This window comes from Camarhynchus parvulus, chromosome 3 (genome assembly GCF_901933205.1).
Source record: "Camarhynchus parvulus chromosome 3, STF_HiC, whole genome shotgun sequence".
Taxonomy (NCBI): domain Eukaryota; kingdom Metazoa; phylum Chordata; class Aves; order Passeriformes; family Thraupidae; genus Camarhynchus; species Camarhynchus parvulus.
Genome location: NC_044573.1, coordinates 53801210 through 53817919, shown reverse-complemented (window position 1 = coordinate 53817919; position 16710 = coordinate 53801210). Strand labels below are relative to the sequence as shown.

Genomic DNA, 16710 nt, shown 5'->3' with positions numbered 1-16710 from the left:
GTTGTCTAAATGACACGTGTGTGTGAAAATACAGTAATTCTTTGTGAAGTAATCAAGCTGTAGGTCTTCTCTTGATATGAGCAGAGCAGTTTGATGATTACCAAAGGATTGAATAGTTGGCCTCTTCGTAGTAATTTCTTCTAATTAAAGGTACCATTACAAAAAATTAATCTTTTTTTAAGCTTTACTCCAAAGTAGCTCTTAGTTACTGTGGAAAAGAACATGTGGTTGTACTTGTTGCAGCAGAGCTCAGGAAAACTGGGCCAAAATTTGATGCAGTCAAGAGTTTGGTAACAATAGGAGTATGACACCTAATTTTCTATGGTTATTTGCCAAACTTTTTTTTTTAAGTTGAGAAATGAGAGCATCTTCCTAATGAAAAGGAAATACATATAAAGAGACATATAAGGACCGTTCAGTAATGCTTATTTTGTTTTCTCCTAGAAGCTGATGGACAGGTTTGACTTTGGGGAAGAATCTGAACAAAATGAAGAGCCTAAAAAGGAAACTCCCTCTTCCCAATTGTAAGACCAAGCTATGTTTCTTATGGAAAACACTAAAATTTGCCTGATGCTAGTTGAAAATTAGGATTAAGTAAGGAAAATACTTGTTTCAGAGCATAAGTACACTAAAACACTAGGAAAAGACAGTGTTCTGAATTAACATACACATTTTACTGTAAGTCAGTGTTCCAGAATATTTTTTTACTTTAAGATAAAGTTAGCATGTTCCTTGTTTTTTATAGTTATATTTATGCAGTTGATGGAATAATGATGATATTAGAAGGTGGAACTAGTTCTATTATCCTCATTATTCTACTTTTTAGCTAAACTTGAAACCCAGTTGTGAAGACCTATTTACTAACTGTTTAAACAAACAGAAAAGCTGTAAGTTTGTTTTTATTTTATTTTTAATTTAAGTTATTTCATTTTAGGCCATTAGTACCAGAGTCTGTGAACAACTCACTTTTTCACCAGCTAGCTGAACAGCTACAGCAGCAAAATTTAGAACATCTCAGACAACAGCTTCTGGAGCAGCAGCAGCAGCCTCAAAAGGTAAGAACTCCACCTTGTGGCTATTGTAGTAATTTATGTTCTCCTCTGATTAAAAAAAACATATTCCAGGACAAAACAATTCTGTCGTTACTGACAGTTTTTATATATTTAAAGTCTTTATCACTAGCTGACCATGTAACAGAAACTTGCCAAGTGTGGGGCAAGTGGAAAAAAGTGCTTAAAGCAGAAAAAACCCACAACCAAATATGTGGGGAGTACAATTTGCTTCTCTTAGGGAAGAGTACTCATTAGGTGAGTTAGACATGACTGTGCTTTGGGTGTTCAGCTCTTTACATGTGGAAAAAAAAGCTTTCCCATGCTTGCAGAAGGAATAAGGTGAGCAATAAAGTCATTATGCTCGTGTCTCTGAGGGGAGGACAGAATAGAGACTGTGGGTAGCTTTAATTTCCCCAGGTTTTCTGTCTTGACTAATAATAGATGAAATAATTCTGTTGAAGAATCTGAGCTAAAGTGTAGTCATGTATTTCCTGAGAAATTATTCATTAAGAGCTGGTGCTTGAGATGACCCAAGGTTTCTTTAAACTGTATGAATTGTGTCCTCTCTACACTGAAGTAACTTGGCTTATTTCTACTGAGATTAGTCCTTCACACTTAAATGTTCTTTTTCTCTCCTGATCCCATTTAAAAAAAAGAAAACACCAAACCGAAACAAACAAACAAAAGTATTTTGTCTTGATCCTGGCCAGTTATGAAATGGACTTCATGTGGAGTATTTGGATCTAGTTTCACAGGAAAATAGAAATCTGATTGAAAGAAAAGACAAGGGATCACAAACTTAACAAACATCTGTTGGAGACTTTAGTTCAAGCTGTGCAAAGGCCAAGTCATAGAACCATTGAGTAGTCAGGGTAGGAAGGGACCTTAAGATCATTAAGTCCAGCTGTCAACCAGCACTGCCGCTGTAACCCGTGAACCACTAAACCACATCACCCAGCCCAGATCCAGATATCTCTTAAACTCCACCAGGGATGGTGACCCCACCACCTCCCACAACAATCTATTCCACTGCCTGAGCCAGGGGGCTCAGCTTTCATTCAAGAATGCCATTTAAGCTTTGAATTTCTGACTTTATTAATTTAATTTTTACTAGATACTGTTTCTTTACTGCTTTATTTTTCTGATTTATTTTCATTTCTCATTTAAGTGTAGTAAATGGAAAAGAATATACAGCATAGCTACAGACTAAATAGTTTCGGGTCTTGGTGGCTATCTGGCCATTTTTGTTTCTAAACACAAAACATTGTAAAGGAATAAAGCGAGGAATGATCTGTTTGAGGAGCTTTTGATATGTCATATCAAAAAGTATCTGGCTAATTTAAAAATAAAAATATCAAAAGCCTACCTTGTTGTAAAATCAGAAAAATCAAAGTTTACAATATATTTATGGGTAGAACGTTTACTTGACTCTCCCCTTACTATTTAATTTTCTATTACAAGACCTGATGAATTTTCCCTTCAGATCCAGTCTTCTTGTCTAGTCAGTATGGAGAGAAAGGATTTTTTTTTCACTTTGATAACAGCTAAAAGATACAAACTGCTGCTAGAACTACTTTGTAGTGACTGCAGTATGTTATGGGTAATATTTTCTTTATTTCCATGTGTAAGTTTCATTGAGAAAGATCAAAGGGAAAGAGAAGGAAAGATAAAGCACAAAACAAAATTATTAGACATCTGATGAGGAGCAGAGGGAAAGGGAGGAGAGGACAGAAGATAAAAACAGAAGGAGCAACAAGAATTGTAGGCATTGATACCAAGAAACAGATGGTTGAAGAATAATTAAATATAAGGAAAATGAGACAAAGCATTCTGTCAGAAGGCAAATAAATTAACTGAACTATAGTAGCATATTTTTTTATGAACTTGTTATAAGATGTTTAAAAATATAAAGATAAAATTGTTACTGCTAGTCATTCTGCTAACTTCCTGTCATTCTCTGGGCAGATAGAACAGGTAGGATTTGTTTGATTAAAAGTTAAAATATAGTGAGGATCACTGAAATGTTTACTGCAGTAATGGATTATAGATTTAAATTGCTTTTCAAAATTGTTCTCATATGATTTCTGAATATTTTAATTTCATTTGTTCTAGTTCTTGAATTATTTGTACCATAGAGATATTTTTTCCAAATCTGTACTTTCAGGCAATGCACAGGCTGTTACAGCTTTTTCTCTAGCAAATCATCAACACCTTGAGTATTCCATATTCATTAATTTTGGTGTTTTTTTCAGAACTGCTTATTGTGTTAGATCTCTTGAAATTGCCATGTTGACACAAATGGCACAGCTTCCTCTCTTATTTTTCAGTAATTGCTTGTCTGAAATCATTCACTGTAAAAAAGTTCAGGCTAGTATAAATTTTTAACTGGTTCAATTGGTGTTGCAAATATTTTTATTATGTTAGTATCAACATTTATTAATGCATATGCAGGGGGGGACAAGTGGATGTCTTTCAGGGTCACTGTACACATGGCTACATTTGTCCTGTGAATTTCTGTTTTGAAGCAGTAAATTGTGTACTCTGAGCGTACTGTAGTTTTGTTATTTAGCAAATAGATACTAATCTTTTGTAATCAGAAATACTAATTTTTTCAAAGTTTTGTGTTTAAGGATGATACCATAAAAAAGGAATGGAATGGATTGATACCCAGTTCAGCTTTCATATTAATGAGAAATGGGAATATTATTTTCATATAGTATTACATTTGTAATTGCAAGGGGCTTTATGGTATATTATTAACTGTTGTTTAGGCAAGTCCTGAGGAGAATCAAGAAGGAAACTTTGGTTCAGAGCACTCTGCGTCACCATCACAAGGGAGTAGTCAACAGCAGTTTTTAGAAGTGGAAGCAAATGTAGATGATTCCATGGATATTCAACAACAGGTAAAATTATTTAAAATTTTATTACAGGAATGGAAAAGAAAACACAAACTAACATGATTCCAAGTCATATGTATTGTGAATAAATTTATTAAGTGTTATTGAATATCTTTTATGTCTGATCTCAGGACATGGATATAGATGAAGGTCAGGATATTGCTGAAGAAGAGATTTTTGAACAAGAAGAAAAGAAATCAGCTGTTCATTCAAGATCAAGAACTCGTTCAAGATCTCGTTCAAGGTTTTGTAATTACCTTGCATTAAGTAAAGGAAGTTTTTCTGAAAAAAGTTGCAATTTGTGATTGTCAGTCTTAATTCTATATTTTCCAAATTTATCATAAGCATTTTTTGGCAAAGAAAAGACATGTTCATTAAATATTTGTGTATTAAATGCAGACTTCTGGTATGACAGTTCATTTGCCACGTGTGTGATTTAACTGAAATTTTTTAAGACCTATTCAGGTTACAGAGGTAGCTAACACTAGCCAGCTGGACAGGCTTTCTGTGCCAAAGAACTAGGTACTGTAGATACAGAACATTTTGAATGTGTTTTGTTTTAAGGTGTATGTTCTGTTCCTCACCCAAATGGCATTAAGTTTATTTCCTGAAGTAGTTTTAGTGAATATTGTGGAAATATCTGTGTAGTGCCTTAAGTTTAGTGTTAAAAGACAACTATATCAGAGTATTTTTTTTTAACTCAGCATACTAAAAATTAAGTATTTTGTAGGTCACCAAGAAAACGAAGGTCTAGATCACGGTCTGGTTCTCGTAAGCGGAAACACAGAAAACGTTCACGGTCGAGATCAAGAGAAAGGAAGAGAAAGTCATCTCGGTCATACTCCAGTGAAAGAAGGGCTCGGGAAAGGGAAAAGGAACGTCAGAAAAAGGGATTGCCTCCTATACGGTCAAAAACACTAAGCGGTATGTAGCACCTGCGTAGTGCTTTAATAATGTAGGATTAAATGGAAAAAAGGCTTTGTTTTCATTGACAGAACAAGATTTATCTTGACTATTTATATATTTATAAGTTTAATTTCTGATGTTTCTTGCAGCTTAGGTATATCGTGTCATTTTAGACAAGAACACTTGTCAGGTGAACAAGTATCATACTCTTCTACTGATGTTTTTAGTCACACTTGTACCACTGATTATGCTTCGAAGCAGAGAGCAGCAAGGGCTGTCTCTAAATTACAATCTTTTCTCTTTAATGCTGTCTTTAACTTGGCATTTGAACATGTCCAGCAGTTGGTCTGAAAATTTTTAAAATGTTAAAATGTGTAGTGCACGCTTCAAACACTTTGATGGAAATCTTAAGAGGCCTGGGTTTTAAGACGTTTACATTGTTTTTTAAATAGATTTTCAGAGGAATGTAGCACCAAAGTAGGTGGAATTTGCTAGTGTAAGACAGACCGTAATGGTAGTGTCTTAAGAAAGTATTCAAAAATCAAGTGGATTTCAGCCTCTGCAGAATGCTGCTGTGCACTGCATTCATTTCCACAGAGAATTTACATACTAAAAGAAAAAGAAGGTAGTAAGGAAAAAAGTAACTTCCTCCACCCGGTTGCTCAAATCAAAGGGAATGTATTTTGAGAATTTAGTTTTGTTCAGATAGGTTATAAACTGTTTCTGATACAGTTTTGCATTTATCTTGTGTATTAGAACTATATGGTTTATCCGACAAGAAAGCAGCTCACAACTCATTTTAGTAAAGGAAAGAATGTTCTGTTCTCTTCACATTAATATTTTATATCATTCCAAGGTGACTTTAAACTGGGGACTGTGTTACAGTTTAGATGCACTTTTTTCCCTCTTCTTCTCTGGTTTTTCACATGAAAAGAGACAAATTGGTTTTATGGTATAGATTTCTCCCAGAAGTCTACAAGGCAGGGAGCTATAATCACAATGGTTGGGAGCTGAGAGACAGAGATGTTAAGTAACCTAACAAACAGCAGTAGCATTTGAGGTCCTGTCAAATTTAAAGGAGACATTAAGTAGGCTAAGTGAAGTGTGGAAACTTTGGGGGGGAGGTAAGTGATTAAATAAATAAGTAATTCACCTGACAAGTGTTCTACTTCATGAAATTTGTTCAGTGACAGCTGCTATTACTTGTTGAGATCTGAAGAATTGTTTCCTAGAGCTTAACACCATGAGATATAAAAGGGATATCTACAAGCATGTGAGGGACAAGTTTTGTCCAAGAGAAATCTTACAGCTGGTCATTCTCACCACTGTAGAGTACTAATGTCAGTTGAAAATGTCACTTGACAGAATGCACAGCTCTGGTTTCCATTTTGTGCACCAGGATTGGTACAGAAAGGAGATATGATGTATCAAGATAATGATGAAGAAAGAATGTTTCCTTCATAAAGGATAGGGCAAACCAAGAAATCCAAGCTGCACATATAGATTGGGCAGTATTTGGAAGACAGAGGAATTGGAACCATGTACATATTGGAGAAGGAAGTTTTAGCTCATGTCAGCGAGTGTTTGTGTTTGGCGAGGAGGATGGGTGGACATTTGGAAAGCGGGGATCTGGGCTTGTGGTGGAATTGACAAGAATCAGAAGTATCATGCATGTCTTCAGCCTGACTGGCCTCGGATAAATTTCTTTCTGGGTTTTTGCCCATGATAAATTAATAGTATTGTTGCTATTTTCAGGTGAAAATGCAGTGCATAATACTGCTGTATTAAGTTCCATCTGTAAGACACTTTTAGCCAGTTAGAACTTAGTCTTACTTCGTTAAAATTGACATGATTCCTAAAGGCATGGGGTTTTTAATGGAAAGAAGAAGATAAATGTTTTGGTTTTTTTCCAGAAGTAATTTATAATTCAGTGTGCCCTAGCTGCTAATCTACAGAATTTTACAGTTTTATTTCTATGAAAACAACTATTTTGTTTAAAAGAAAGTGAAACAAGAAGAAATGCTTGTGGTGAATATGTTTGATGTTGTTTAACCCTTTATCATTTTTGTTAATGTACTTACTCTCTGTATAGTAAGTAATAGATTTACCATTCTTGGGTTTTTAGCAGTGATTCCTGGGTAGTTTCAAAACCTTTTACATTCATGCTATAGAGTATTTCATAAGCTAACATTCAATATTTTGACTGATGTGAATGTGTCTCTTGACAGTTTGCAGTACTACTCTTTGGGTAGGTCAAGTAGACAAGAAGGCTACACAGCAAGATTTAACAAACTTGTTTGAAGAATTTGGACAAATAGAGTCAATTAATGTAAGTAAGCATGTTGCTATTTCAGAAATGTTCGACTAGAAACTTAAGCATGCTTATGTCTCTGAATTCTTTACAGCTGCTTAAACTTGTATTTAGGAGACTTTTCTATCACAGTTAAAAATTGTGGCCATGATATTTGCCTCCTGGTTTTGATCTACTCTGTTTTGAAGCACTAAAGACAGTGCACTTCAAGGTAAAAAGGCTCTTCCTAAGCTCTAGTACTTTATGCAGTTTTTAAACTAGGGTTTAACCAAAAAGTTTTGGTTGTTCTGGTTTAGTGATGTGTCATGGAGCAGGTATAATTTTTCCTTGGCTTAAGGACACCTACAGATGTGTATCCACTTTGTTCTTGGTTACTTTCCAAACAGAGGATTCCTTAAGTTGAATCCTTCTCGATAAAACATTTAGAAGAAAAGAAATTGTACTGTAAACAAATGTTTATTCTAAAATGTGACAATTAAAAAGATGCTTATAATTTGGACATACAATTCTCATAACTTAGAGTAATTTAGAGTCAGTTGTTTAGAGTAGTACCTCAATTGCCTATAATTCAGCTTCCAAAGGAAGTATTTTTCTCCTAAAACATCACATCTGCATGAGAGAAATCTGGGTTTTCCTCTTGCTTCAGCAGTTTTAAAATGCTTCTTGTGCAATTTCATTCATTTCACATGAAACTTCTACTGTTTTTCTATCATGTTAATATATTCAAATATGTAATTAATAAGGAATACTTTTTTGTGACTTTACAGAATCTTCTAAAAAGTTTCACAAGTGAAAAAACCAGCCCCGTAGCCAGACATTTAAACCTCATTTTGATTTGCAGGGGCTATCAATTAAGGAAAGAAGTGTAACAGTTATGCATGTCCAATGCCTGTTATATTTCAAAGGCAAACCATATTGTAGATAGTTCATCCTACGCATTCCACAAAGCTTAAGTACCTAGAATAACAATGTATATGTTAATGCAGTTCTTAGAAAATATGTTTACAGTCTGTCATCTTACATGTTTGTTATGTTACTATGTGCATTTAAACAGTGTAAAAGCACACCAAGATTTTGACTAAAACAGATGTAAGCAATTGTCATACATGACAATTTAGCTAGCATAAGCTTGCAAGGGTTATGTGCTATGATATACAATAAATAAAACATGCTATACTTACATAAATACAGTAAAACATTAGGAAAAAATCACATTCAGGAATGAGGAGTCTACCCTTTAAAAATGCAATATACTTTTAATTACTATTTTGCTCCTCTGTGAGAGGTTAGTGCTCAGCTCATAGAGAACCTGGAGCTTGAGAAGAGGTAGCAACCTTTGCTTTTCTGATGTTGTCATAATGTAGCTCCCAGTCTGCTCCTTGTTCAAATTTTTCATGTCATTTATAACACTCATTCTTCAGCTTGCTGCTGCTTCTTGAAATGTTGTAACTGAAGTAGTGTGCCAGTATCACTCTTAAGTTTTCTCAATGCCCAAACTTTTTAATATGGCAAATTAAGGTAACAGTTGCTTACAGTGTAAGCCTTTCTTTCTATAGTATTAGTATACAATTAGTATTGTTACATAATCTGAAGGACTGATTTTCCTGCTTTTTAAAACCACTGCTGTTTTTCCATAGATGATTCCCCCAAGAGGATGTGCTTATGTCTGTATGGTACATAGACAAGATGCATATCGTGCTCTTCAGAAACTTAGTTCTGGGTCATATAAAATTGGATCTAAAATTATTAAGGTAAGGTGATTTCAATCTTAAGGATGCTGTCCATTCTACTATGGTGGTTTGTCTTTTTGCAGCTGTTCACTCAAATGTACAATATGGAGAAGAAGAATGAAGCAGTGAGGTGTAAACTGCTTTTTCTCTGTGTAAAATGCAGCTTTTAACAGGCAATATGAAAAGTAGAAAAATTACTTGATCTTTAGGAAACACCTGGACCATAGTTTATGTACATACAGCCTAAGTCCTCTACCTGACCCTTTGGGTCACTTAATATTAAATTTTATAGTGGTCTTAGAGATAAGTATTTTGTTAAATGTTATTTTCATTTCTTCTACCTGCTTGATACTTTAGGGTAAGTCTTTGAAATGCTGTATTTTTAATTTCCCCATATATATGTTAGGATTAATGTAGAACAAATTTTAGCTTTCTGCTGTAATTAATCATACATGTACCTGTTGTAGAGGCCAAGTAAACTTCTTGCAGGTTCATTTAAAATCCAAATGTTGTTAAAACTTTTAATTAATAGACGCTGAGGATTGATGTGCAGTGACAGAAACTTGAAGGAAATAATCTGAAATATTCTGTTCCCAGGTTATAAGATTTAACCAGACTGTCTGATTGGGTTTTATTTTCAGATTGCTTGGGCTTTGAATAAAGGTGTGAAAACAGAATACAAGCAATTCTGGGATGTGGATCTGGGAGTTTCCTATATTCCATGGGAGAAAGTGAAATTGGATGATTTGGAAGGCTTTGCTGAAGGTGGCATGATTGATCAGGAAACAGTAAATACAGGTACAAACATTAACAATTCTGATAGTTAGACAATGTGTTTATTTTGGTAATTGCAAATTCGCAGAAAAATCATTTTTTAGGAAATACATAGTCTTTTTTCATTTGCTTAGATTTTTCTAGCTCTTTGTTTACAATATAAATGGCACTATAATAATGAAATCTAGATTTTATTTTTAGATTAATCAACTAATTTTGGATTTAGTTGATTGTCATGACAATGAAGAACTGGTGACAGAGGATAATTAGTTTAGGCCAGTTAATAAAGGTTAGCATATTTTAAGAGGTTTAACTTCTTTTGCACTGATACGTGAAATATTAATTTGTGTAGAAATTGTTATCTGCTTGTGATTAGGAAAGTCTTATATTCTGGTAAAAAACTTAAGTTGAAATTAGAACTTGTCCTGATAGGCACAGCTTAGCAGAACCTTACGATATTTTTTCCATAAAGTTAGAGAGACAGGAAAACAAGTCGTGTTAGCCCTTAATCTGAAACCCAATTGAACAGTTTGTTAGGTTTATGAAAGATTTACTTGTACTGTAATTTCTTGAAACAGATTATACTGAAATAAACAGTAGATTAAAACTTTCACAGTAGTGACAGTGATTCTTCAGGTCAAAATACAATCTTGCTTTGAGTGAAAATTGAGTATAAATGATAAAAATTAAAACATGTAACATTACTGAAATAGAGTCACTATGTTACTTTTGTACTTAAAGTACAAAATTCTTGAAGAAATGGCAGATGGAAGAAATGGAGGTTGGGGTGAGGTTTGTTTAACATCAGGATTCTTTCTCATTGTACAGTTGCCAAGTGATAACATACATATATTGGCTACAGGAATTTTTAAAAAACAGGACCATACTCTATATTGCAAATTGTTAACAGAATGATTGGTAAAAAAAGTTGGCAAGTTTTGAAAAATCAGTTTGTATACAGGCAAAATTAAACAGCATTGCAGGTAGATAAAGATGTTTTGTTCTTTAAAATACACAATAATCAATTATTGCACTCGTTCTTTTCAAAATAAGTTTGAAGGCTATTTGTAATGAATCTATGTAGACACTAGATTCAAATTTATTGTTTAAGAAGGAAGACATCTAAACAAAAACAACACATTAATTATCTTTTTATAATAAAATACATCATTTTTAAAGAATGGGAAACAGCCAGAAGCTCAGAAGCTGCTAAAGAAAATACTCAAACAACGCAGAGTGCTACAGTGGATAAGAGTACCGTTATTACAACACAGACAGAAGCTTACACACAACCAGTCACTATGCTGCAGGTTGGTATTGTCTGAGTTTGCAAAAGCCCCACAGAACTGGTGGGCAGACTTCTTATTCAATACAGGTAAACTTTAATGCTGAGTTTAAGTGATAAAATATTTTTGATCTAAGTCCTGCATCCATTAGTGTTCATCTCTGAAATATTTAAAATAGTTGCCATCCATAATCTTTAGTTTCATGCAGTTGCTTAATAAGTTTTGTACTTATGTTATTAGTGTTTTATCTTTCTAAATGTGTATGGACATTTCCAGTTCTTGAACTGACATAAAATTATATGAATGTTAATATATTTGCATTTCCTGGAATTGAATTTTGGGCTTTTTCCTCTTTGCAGAAACTGTTTTCAGTCTTCATATCTCAGTCGTCTCCTAATGTACACTGTGATCAGTATATGTTTATAAGTGTATACATTGCACTTATACTGCTTCTAATTACATCTTTGTAAATATGATGCACTGTAACACAATGCATAGCTCAAGCAGAAATTCAAGAAATAATTTCTAGGATTTGATCAGGATTATTAGCCTTATAATTACGTACACTAAACTTAATTTTCCAGTACTGTTCTAAAATACCTAAGTTTTTCTAGACACTAGAATCACTGTTTTCAAAGTGCCCCCAAATTGCTACACTATTTATATTTTTCTTCCCTTTCTCTCTCTGCATTTCTACATTCACCCCTCTGTGATAGGTACATTTTTATTCTTGAATAGACATAGTGTTAGACTGTATTTTTGGCTGTGTGAGAATGAAGTAAAGATAAAACAGGATTCTTCCAGTGTCCTTGTTTGTTCATAGTGTACCATTTCAGAATGCAATCTAATTCTCAGTGTTTGAAATATATACAAAGCCTTTGGTACATTTAGTGCTTGATGTCAGTTGCAGTTAGATCAGTTTATCCCTTGAATGTCCTTGAATACTGTTGAATATTGAAGCCACTTGTTTTTCTTTCCATGAAAAAAGATTCCAGTAGCTCCAGCTGTGCCTGCTGTTAGCTTGGTTCCACCTGCGTTTCCTGTCACAATGTCTGTCCCTCCTCCTGGTTATAGCCCAATTCCTCCTCCACCCTTCTTGAGAGCAAGTTTCAACCCTTCACAGCCACCTCCAGGTAAGTCAGTAAAAATGAAATGCAGTGTGTAATGAGCACAGGCAGGTAGTGTGCCTGTGTGTACATCAAAGTTTTCTGTCAGGTCCTGGTTACTGTCTGAGTTGGCCGTTGACTCCTAAATTATATACTAGATTAAAATTACTTTTATCTAACTTGGTATTATTTTTACCAATGAATTCTATTGAGAATAAGAATCACAGCTTTCTACCTTTGTGAAAAATTAAAATTTAAAAGTACTTAAAATCAATCTCCTTTCTTTTGAAAGGTTTGAAATTCTTGATTTTCTTCTTTGGATACTATTGGTAGATATCACTTAAAGATGCACCTGCAGATCATCTGTAGTGAAGATGGGTTTGTTTTTGAAAACAATAACCATGTTGCCTCTTCCTATTAATATGTTGTTTGCCAGTGTACAGTGGCAAAACTTTTTGGGATAAATAATGTAGGCAATCTTTTACTGCAAAAGTTTATTTGCTTTTCATGTAATCATTTGTAATTTTTTTCCATATAGGTTATATGCCTCCTCCAGTTCCACCTGTTGTCCCACCACCTGTTGTCCCACCACCTGTTGTCCCACCAGTTGTTCCAACACGTAAGTTTGATTGCTCTAACAATTGTTTGTGTGTGATGAAAAGTTTACTTTGTTTATATACTCCTTGTTATTTAATCAAAAGCAAGTTAATTCTGTGTAATGGGAAATAGCAACACAAAAGTTGTTTAGCTGGTTTAAGCAGGCATTGAAAAAAGACTTACAGAGCTTATAATGTAGACTGAAAAATTATACCTAACATGGAGTTAAGTTGCAAATTGTTAATCGTTTTATGCATAGTTCAATATTTGGACTTTTCTAACACTTGTAGCTATTACTGGAATTATTTAGTCTTAGTCGTTGAATAATATATAATAATTTATTTTAGTTTAGCATTCTAACTGTATTCATTTAACATTTAAAGATACGTTAGAGTACTGATTGCTTAGGTTTACCTGGAACTCATGAGCTCTAGGAAAAAAAACCCTAAATATTACATTGCTGATTGAGGATAAGAAATTTATTATCAAAAAATGTACCAGTGAGGGTAATTAATTTCACTTCTTCTAATTTATCAGCCTGACTTCTACCAAACTAAATTTGAAGGTTTCACTATATGATTACTGTGATACACTTCTGTTATATCTCTACAGCTTTAGTACAGCCTCCATTACCAATTGCACAAGAGACGATGAAGGATGTTCCTTTTACTGGCCTTGTTCTACCAGTTGGCACAGTTACTAGCAATCTAGCTACTCCAACATTGTCTGCTGGAAGTGTCTTTAATCCCCTGCCAATCAACAAACCAGAATCAGATGACAAAGGACCACATCTTACAGACCTTCAGATTTCTTCCAGTGAAAACAATAGATCTGGTAAGAAATGTTTTCATGATATGATGATATGATATGATATGATCCTGTACAGGAAGCATCATAGTCAGAGATTTTTGCAAATCATAGTCCATTGAGCTAGTAACTACAGAATAGGAAGTTTTGTGCTGGGTAGGGTATCATTCAGAATTTAATTTGGGGAAGTGGTGAGAACCATCTTTGTCATCATCTGATCAATGATTTCTAGCAGCTTATGCTCAACTATGTTTTTCTCATAGTCTCAAGAACTAAAGCTGAATCTGGGAACTCATCAGAAAACTTCTTAAAAATGCAGTTTGATTACACAAGTAGCAATGGAAAGGAGCAGGAGAGGGTGAGGTAGTCAAACATCTATAGAACTTCATCAAAGATTTTAATAGTTTCATTGCATAAATTAGGTAATGGCTTTGGGATTTGTTAATTTTAAGCTACTATACAGTCTTTACTATGTAGAGACATTAATTTGTGTGGCATAATGTCTATGTATCACCAATGCGATTGAAATAATATATACTAGTTATGGAAACTAGGACACACCTTGTCAGCAGTATTATCACTGCATGCATTACCTGAACATGGATTAAACTGCATTTTGTTTTAACACTGATATTTTTTGTTAATTGTTTTTCTTGTCACTGCATTTCAGTGCAAAGTGATGTCTCGAGTACCTCTGGACTTGTTGGAGGAGTGCAGCCACCCAGTGTCTCAAGCAGTTCTGGGCTTACTGGAGAAGGGCCACCATCCACTGTCTCAAGTAGCTCTGGGCTTGCAGCGGGAGTACAGCCACCCAGTGTTTCAAGCAGCTCTGGACTTGTAGGAGGAGTGCAACCACCAACTGTTTCCAGCAATTCTGGTCTTGCAGGAGGAATGCAGCTACCTGCTGTCTCCAGTAGCTCTTCTCTTGCTGGCGGGATTCAGCCAACTAACGCCTCAAGTAGCTCTGGACTTATGGCTGGAGTGCCACCACCAAATGTCTCAAGTAGCTCAGGGCTTCTAGCTGGAGTTCATCCACCTGGTGTCTCAAGCAGCCCTGGCCTTCTGACAGGAATGCAGCCACCCAGTGTGTCCAGCAGCTCAGGAGTTCTGGCAGGAGTACAGCCACCGAGTGTTTCAAGCAACTCTGGGCTTCTCATAATGCCACCACCCAATGTTTCAACTAGTTCTGGACTTATGGGAGTGCCACCACCAAATATTTCAAGTAATTCTGGACTTCTGGCAATGCAGCATCCAGCTGCAGTTCCAAACATGCCTCATTTAAATATCAGTAATCAAAGAATGCCAGGAATGCCTCTTATAGATATCCGTCCAGGCCTAATGCCCCATTCGCCTGGACCAAGATTTCCTTTAATGCAGCCAGGAATGCCACCACAGCGTGCTATTCCTCCTCCTGCAATCCTCGATCCATCTCTTCACCCACCACCACCTCGAGGTCCTTTTCCTCCAGGAGATATTTTTAATCAAACAGAAAGACCTTTTGGAACACCGGGAAGACATAGTATCGATAACATTTCTAATCCAGAGAAAAGGCTACCACTTGGAGGTGATAACATTCAACAGGAGGGGGACAGAGATTATCGCTTTCCTCCGGTGGAAAACCGAGATAATCTTAACAGACCATCTCCAGTGGATGTCAGAGATTCTGTTGGACGACCACCAGTTGATCCAAGAGAAGGTATAGGAAGGCCTCCGGTAGATGGAAGAGAACACTTTGCTAGACCACATATAGACATGAGAGAAAATTTTGGAAGACCAGGTATAGATAACCTTGGCCGAAGAGAGCATTTTGGTTTCAATTCAGACAAGCACTGGGGACAGAGAGGAGATTATGATGAAAGAGAGCACCATGCCTTCCCTATTTATGGTGGCCCTAAAGGCTTCCATGAAGACAGAGAGAGGTTTCGGCATGTAAACTATAGGTTTGATAGTAGAAGTGGTCCCAGTTGGAATAGAGGATTTGAACAAGATGCTCACAGAGATTTTGATGACCGCAGAAGACCCTGGGAAAGACAGAGGGATAGGGATGACAGAGATTTTAATTTTTGCAGAGAAATTAATGGAAACAGGTTTGGAAGAGACAGAATGTCAAACAACTGGATCCCGCCTCCACATCCACGGGTTTTTGAATATTTTGATGGGGCCACTTCTCAACGCAAAGCTGATAATATGCCCCAGGTAAATGGTGAAAATACAGAGACAGAAAGTCAGCCACCAACTGCACAGGTGCAGGATGATCCAGAACTTTATGAAAAACTGACATCTTCTGTCGAGATAAACAAAGAGAAGAGTGACACAGAAGCTGATATAGAGAGTGAACCAGTGGTAGAAAGCACAGAAACTGAGGGGACATAATCATCACTCAGTAGGTAAAAGATACCTTTTGTAAAGTTGTCATCTCTCTGTAATAGATAAATGGCTGACTGGACCGTAGCAGTTCACTTTTGTCTGCCAGAATTAAGTTAATCTGATGTTCATGTTCATCTTTCACTTAAATAACTGTACAACTGACTTGTATAGAACACTGTTCTTAATTTGAACATGGTAGGTAAACGTTTTTTGCTTTTGGGTTTTTTTTTAAATTTTATTTTATTTTTTTGGTAAAGCATAAACTTGCCCCCAATTGCTTTTAATTTCACAATGATAAATTAACAGCTTGTCAAACAAAGACTTCCTATGGAAGAAAATGGAATTTTTAGATACTACCCTTAGTTTGGCTATCAAAATTGTTATACTTGAATACAGGTGCTGGTGTATCTTGTCCGTGTTTTTAGGCTGCTGCAGAATTTTAAAGTATAGATAAAGCTGTGATATTTTATGTTCCTACAATTCGGCAGAAAAAAAAATGGCCCATGTTACTTAAGGAGCATAACACAGAGATTAAAAGTGATTTTGTAAAATCTACACTATAGTCTCTGTTTTCTCTAAAGTAAGTGTTTGTGATTTGTTCCTCGTACTGCAGTGGGTTTAAAAAATGAAAAAGTACATTTTAATGTTGGGTGCATTTTGTTTTTAGATGCCAATAAAGCATATTTGTTTGATAACAGTGTTTTAGGTATTGTATTTTTTTTTAAACCTGCAAGCTCTAAAAACTTGGAATCAGCTCTGATATATGCTTAGCCAGTTGTTGCAAAAGGTTTATATTACTTTTGTAAAACCAATGCAACAGTTACATGTGCAAGAAGCATATGGTTTTTACATCAAAGATCATGCAGTCATATTAGTT

At 35.3% G+C, this 16710-nt stretch overlaps 1 protein-coding gene across 2 annotated transcripts in view; it reads left to right on the top strand.

Moving 5' to 3' along the window:
• The window catches only part of SCAF8 (SR-related CTD associated factor 8), a 152772-nt gene that overhangs the window by 36681 nt on the left and 99381 nt on the right, over positions 1–16710 (top strand). For both annotated transcript variants that reach the window (XM_030944258.1, XM_030944259.1), the window contains exons 8-20: positions 445–524; positions 935–1055; positions 3824–3955; positions 4081–4193; positions 4680–4873; positions 7084–7184; positions 8804–8917; positions 9538–9694; positions 10850–10980; positions 11945–12089; positions 12601–12681; positions 13272–13493; positions 14137–15853. In XM_030944258.1, the coding sequence (XP_030800118.1) occupies positions 445–524; positions 935–1055; positions 3824–3955; positions 4081–4193; positions 4680–4873; positions 7084–7184; positions 8804–8917; positions 9538–9694; positions 10850–10980; positions 11945–12089; positions 12601–12681; positions 13272–13493; positions 14137–15839 (3294 nt within the window). In that variant the 3' untranslated portion in view covers positions 15840–15853. The remainder of the gene's footprint in view (positions 1–444; positions 525–934; positions 1056–3823; positions 3956–4080; positions 4194–4679; positions 4874–7083; positions 7185–8803; positions 8918–9537; positions 9695–10849; positions 10981–11944; positions 12090–12600; positions 12682–13271; positions 13494–14136; positions 15854–16710) is intronic.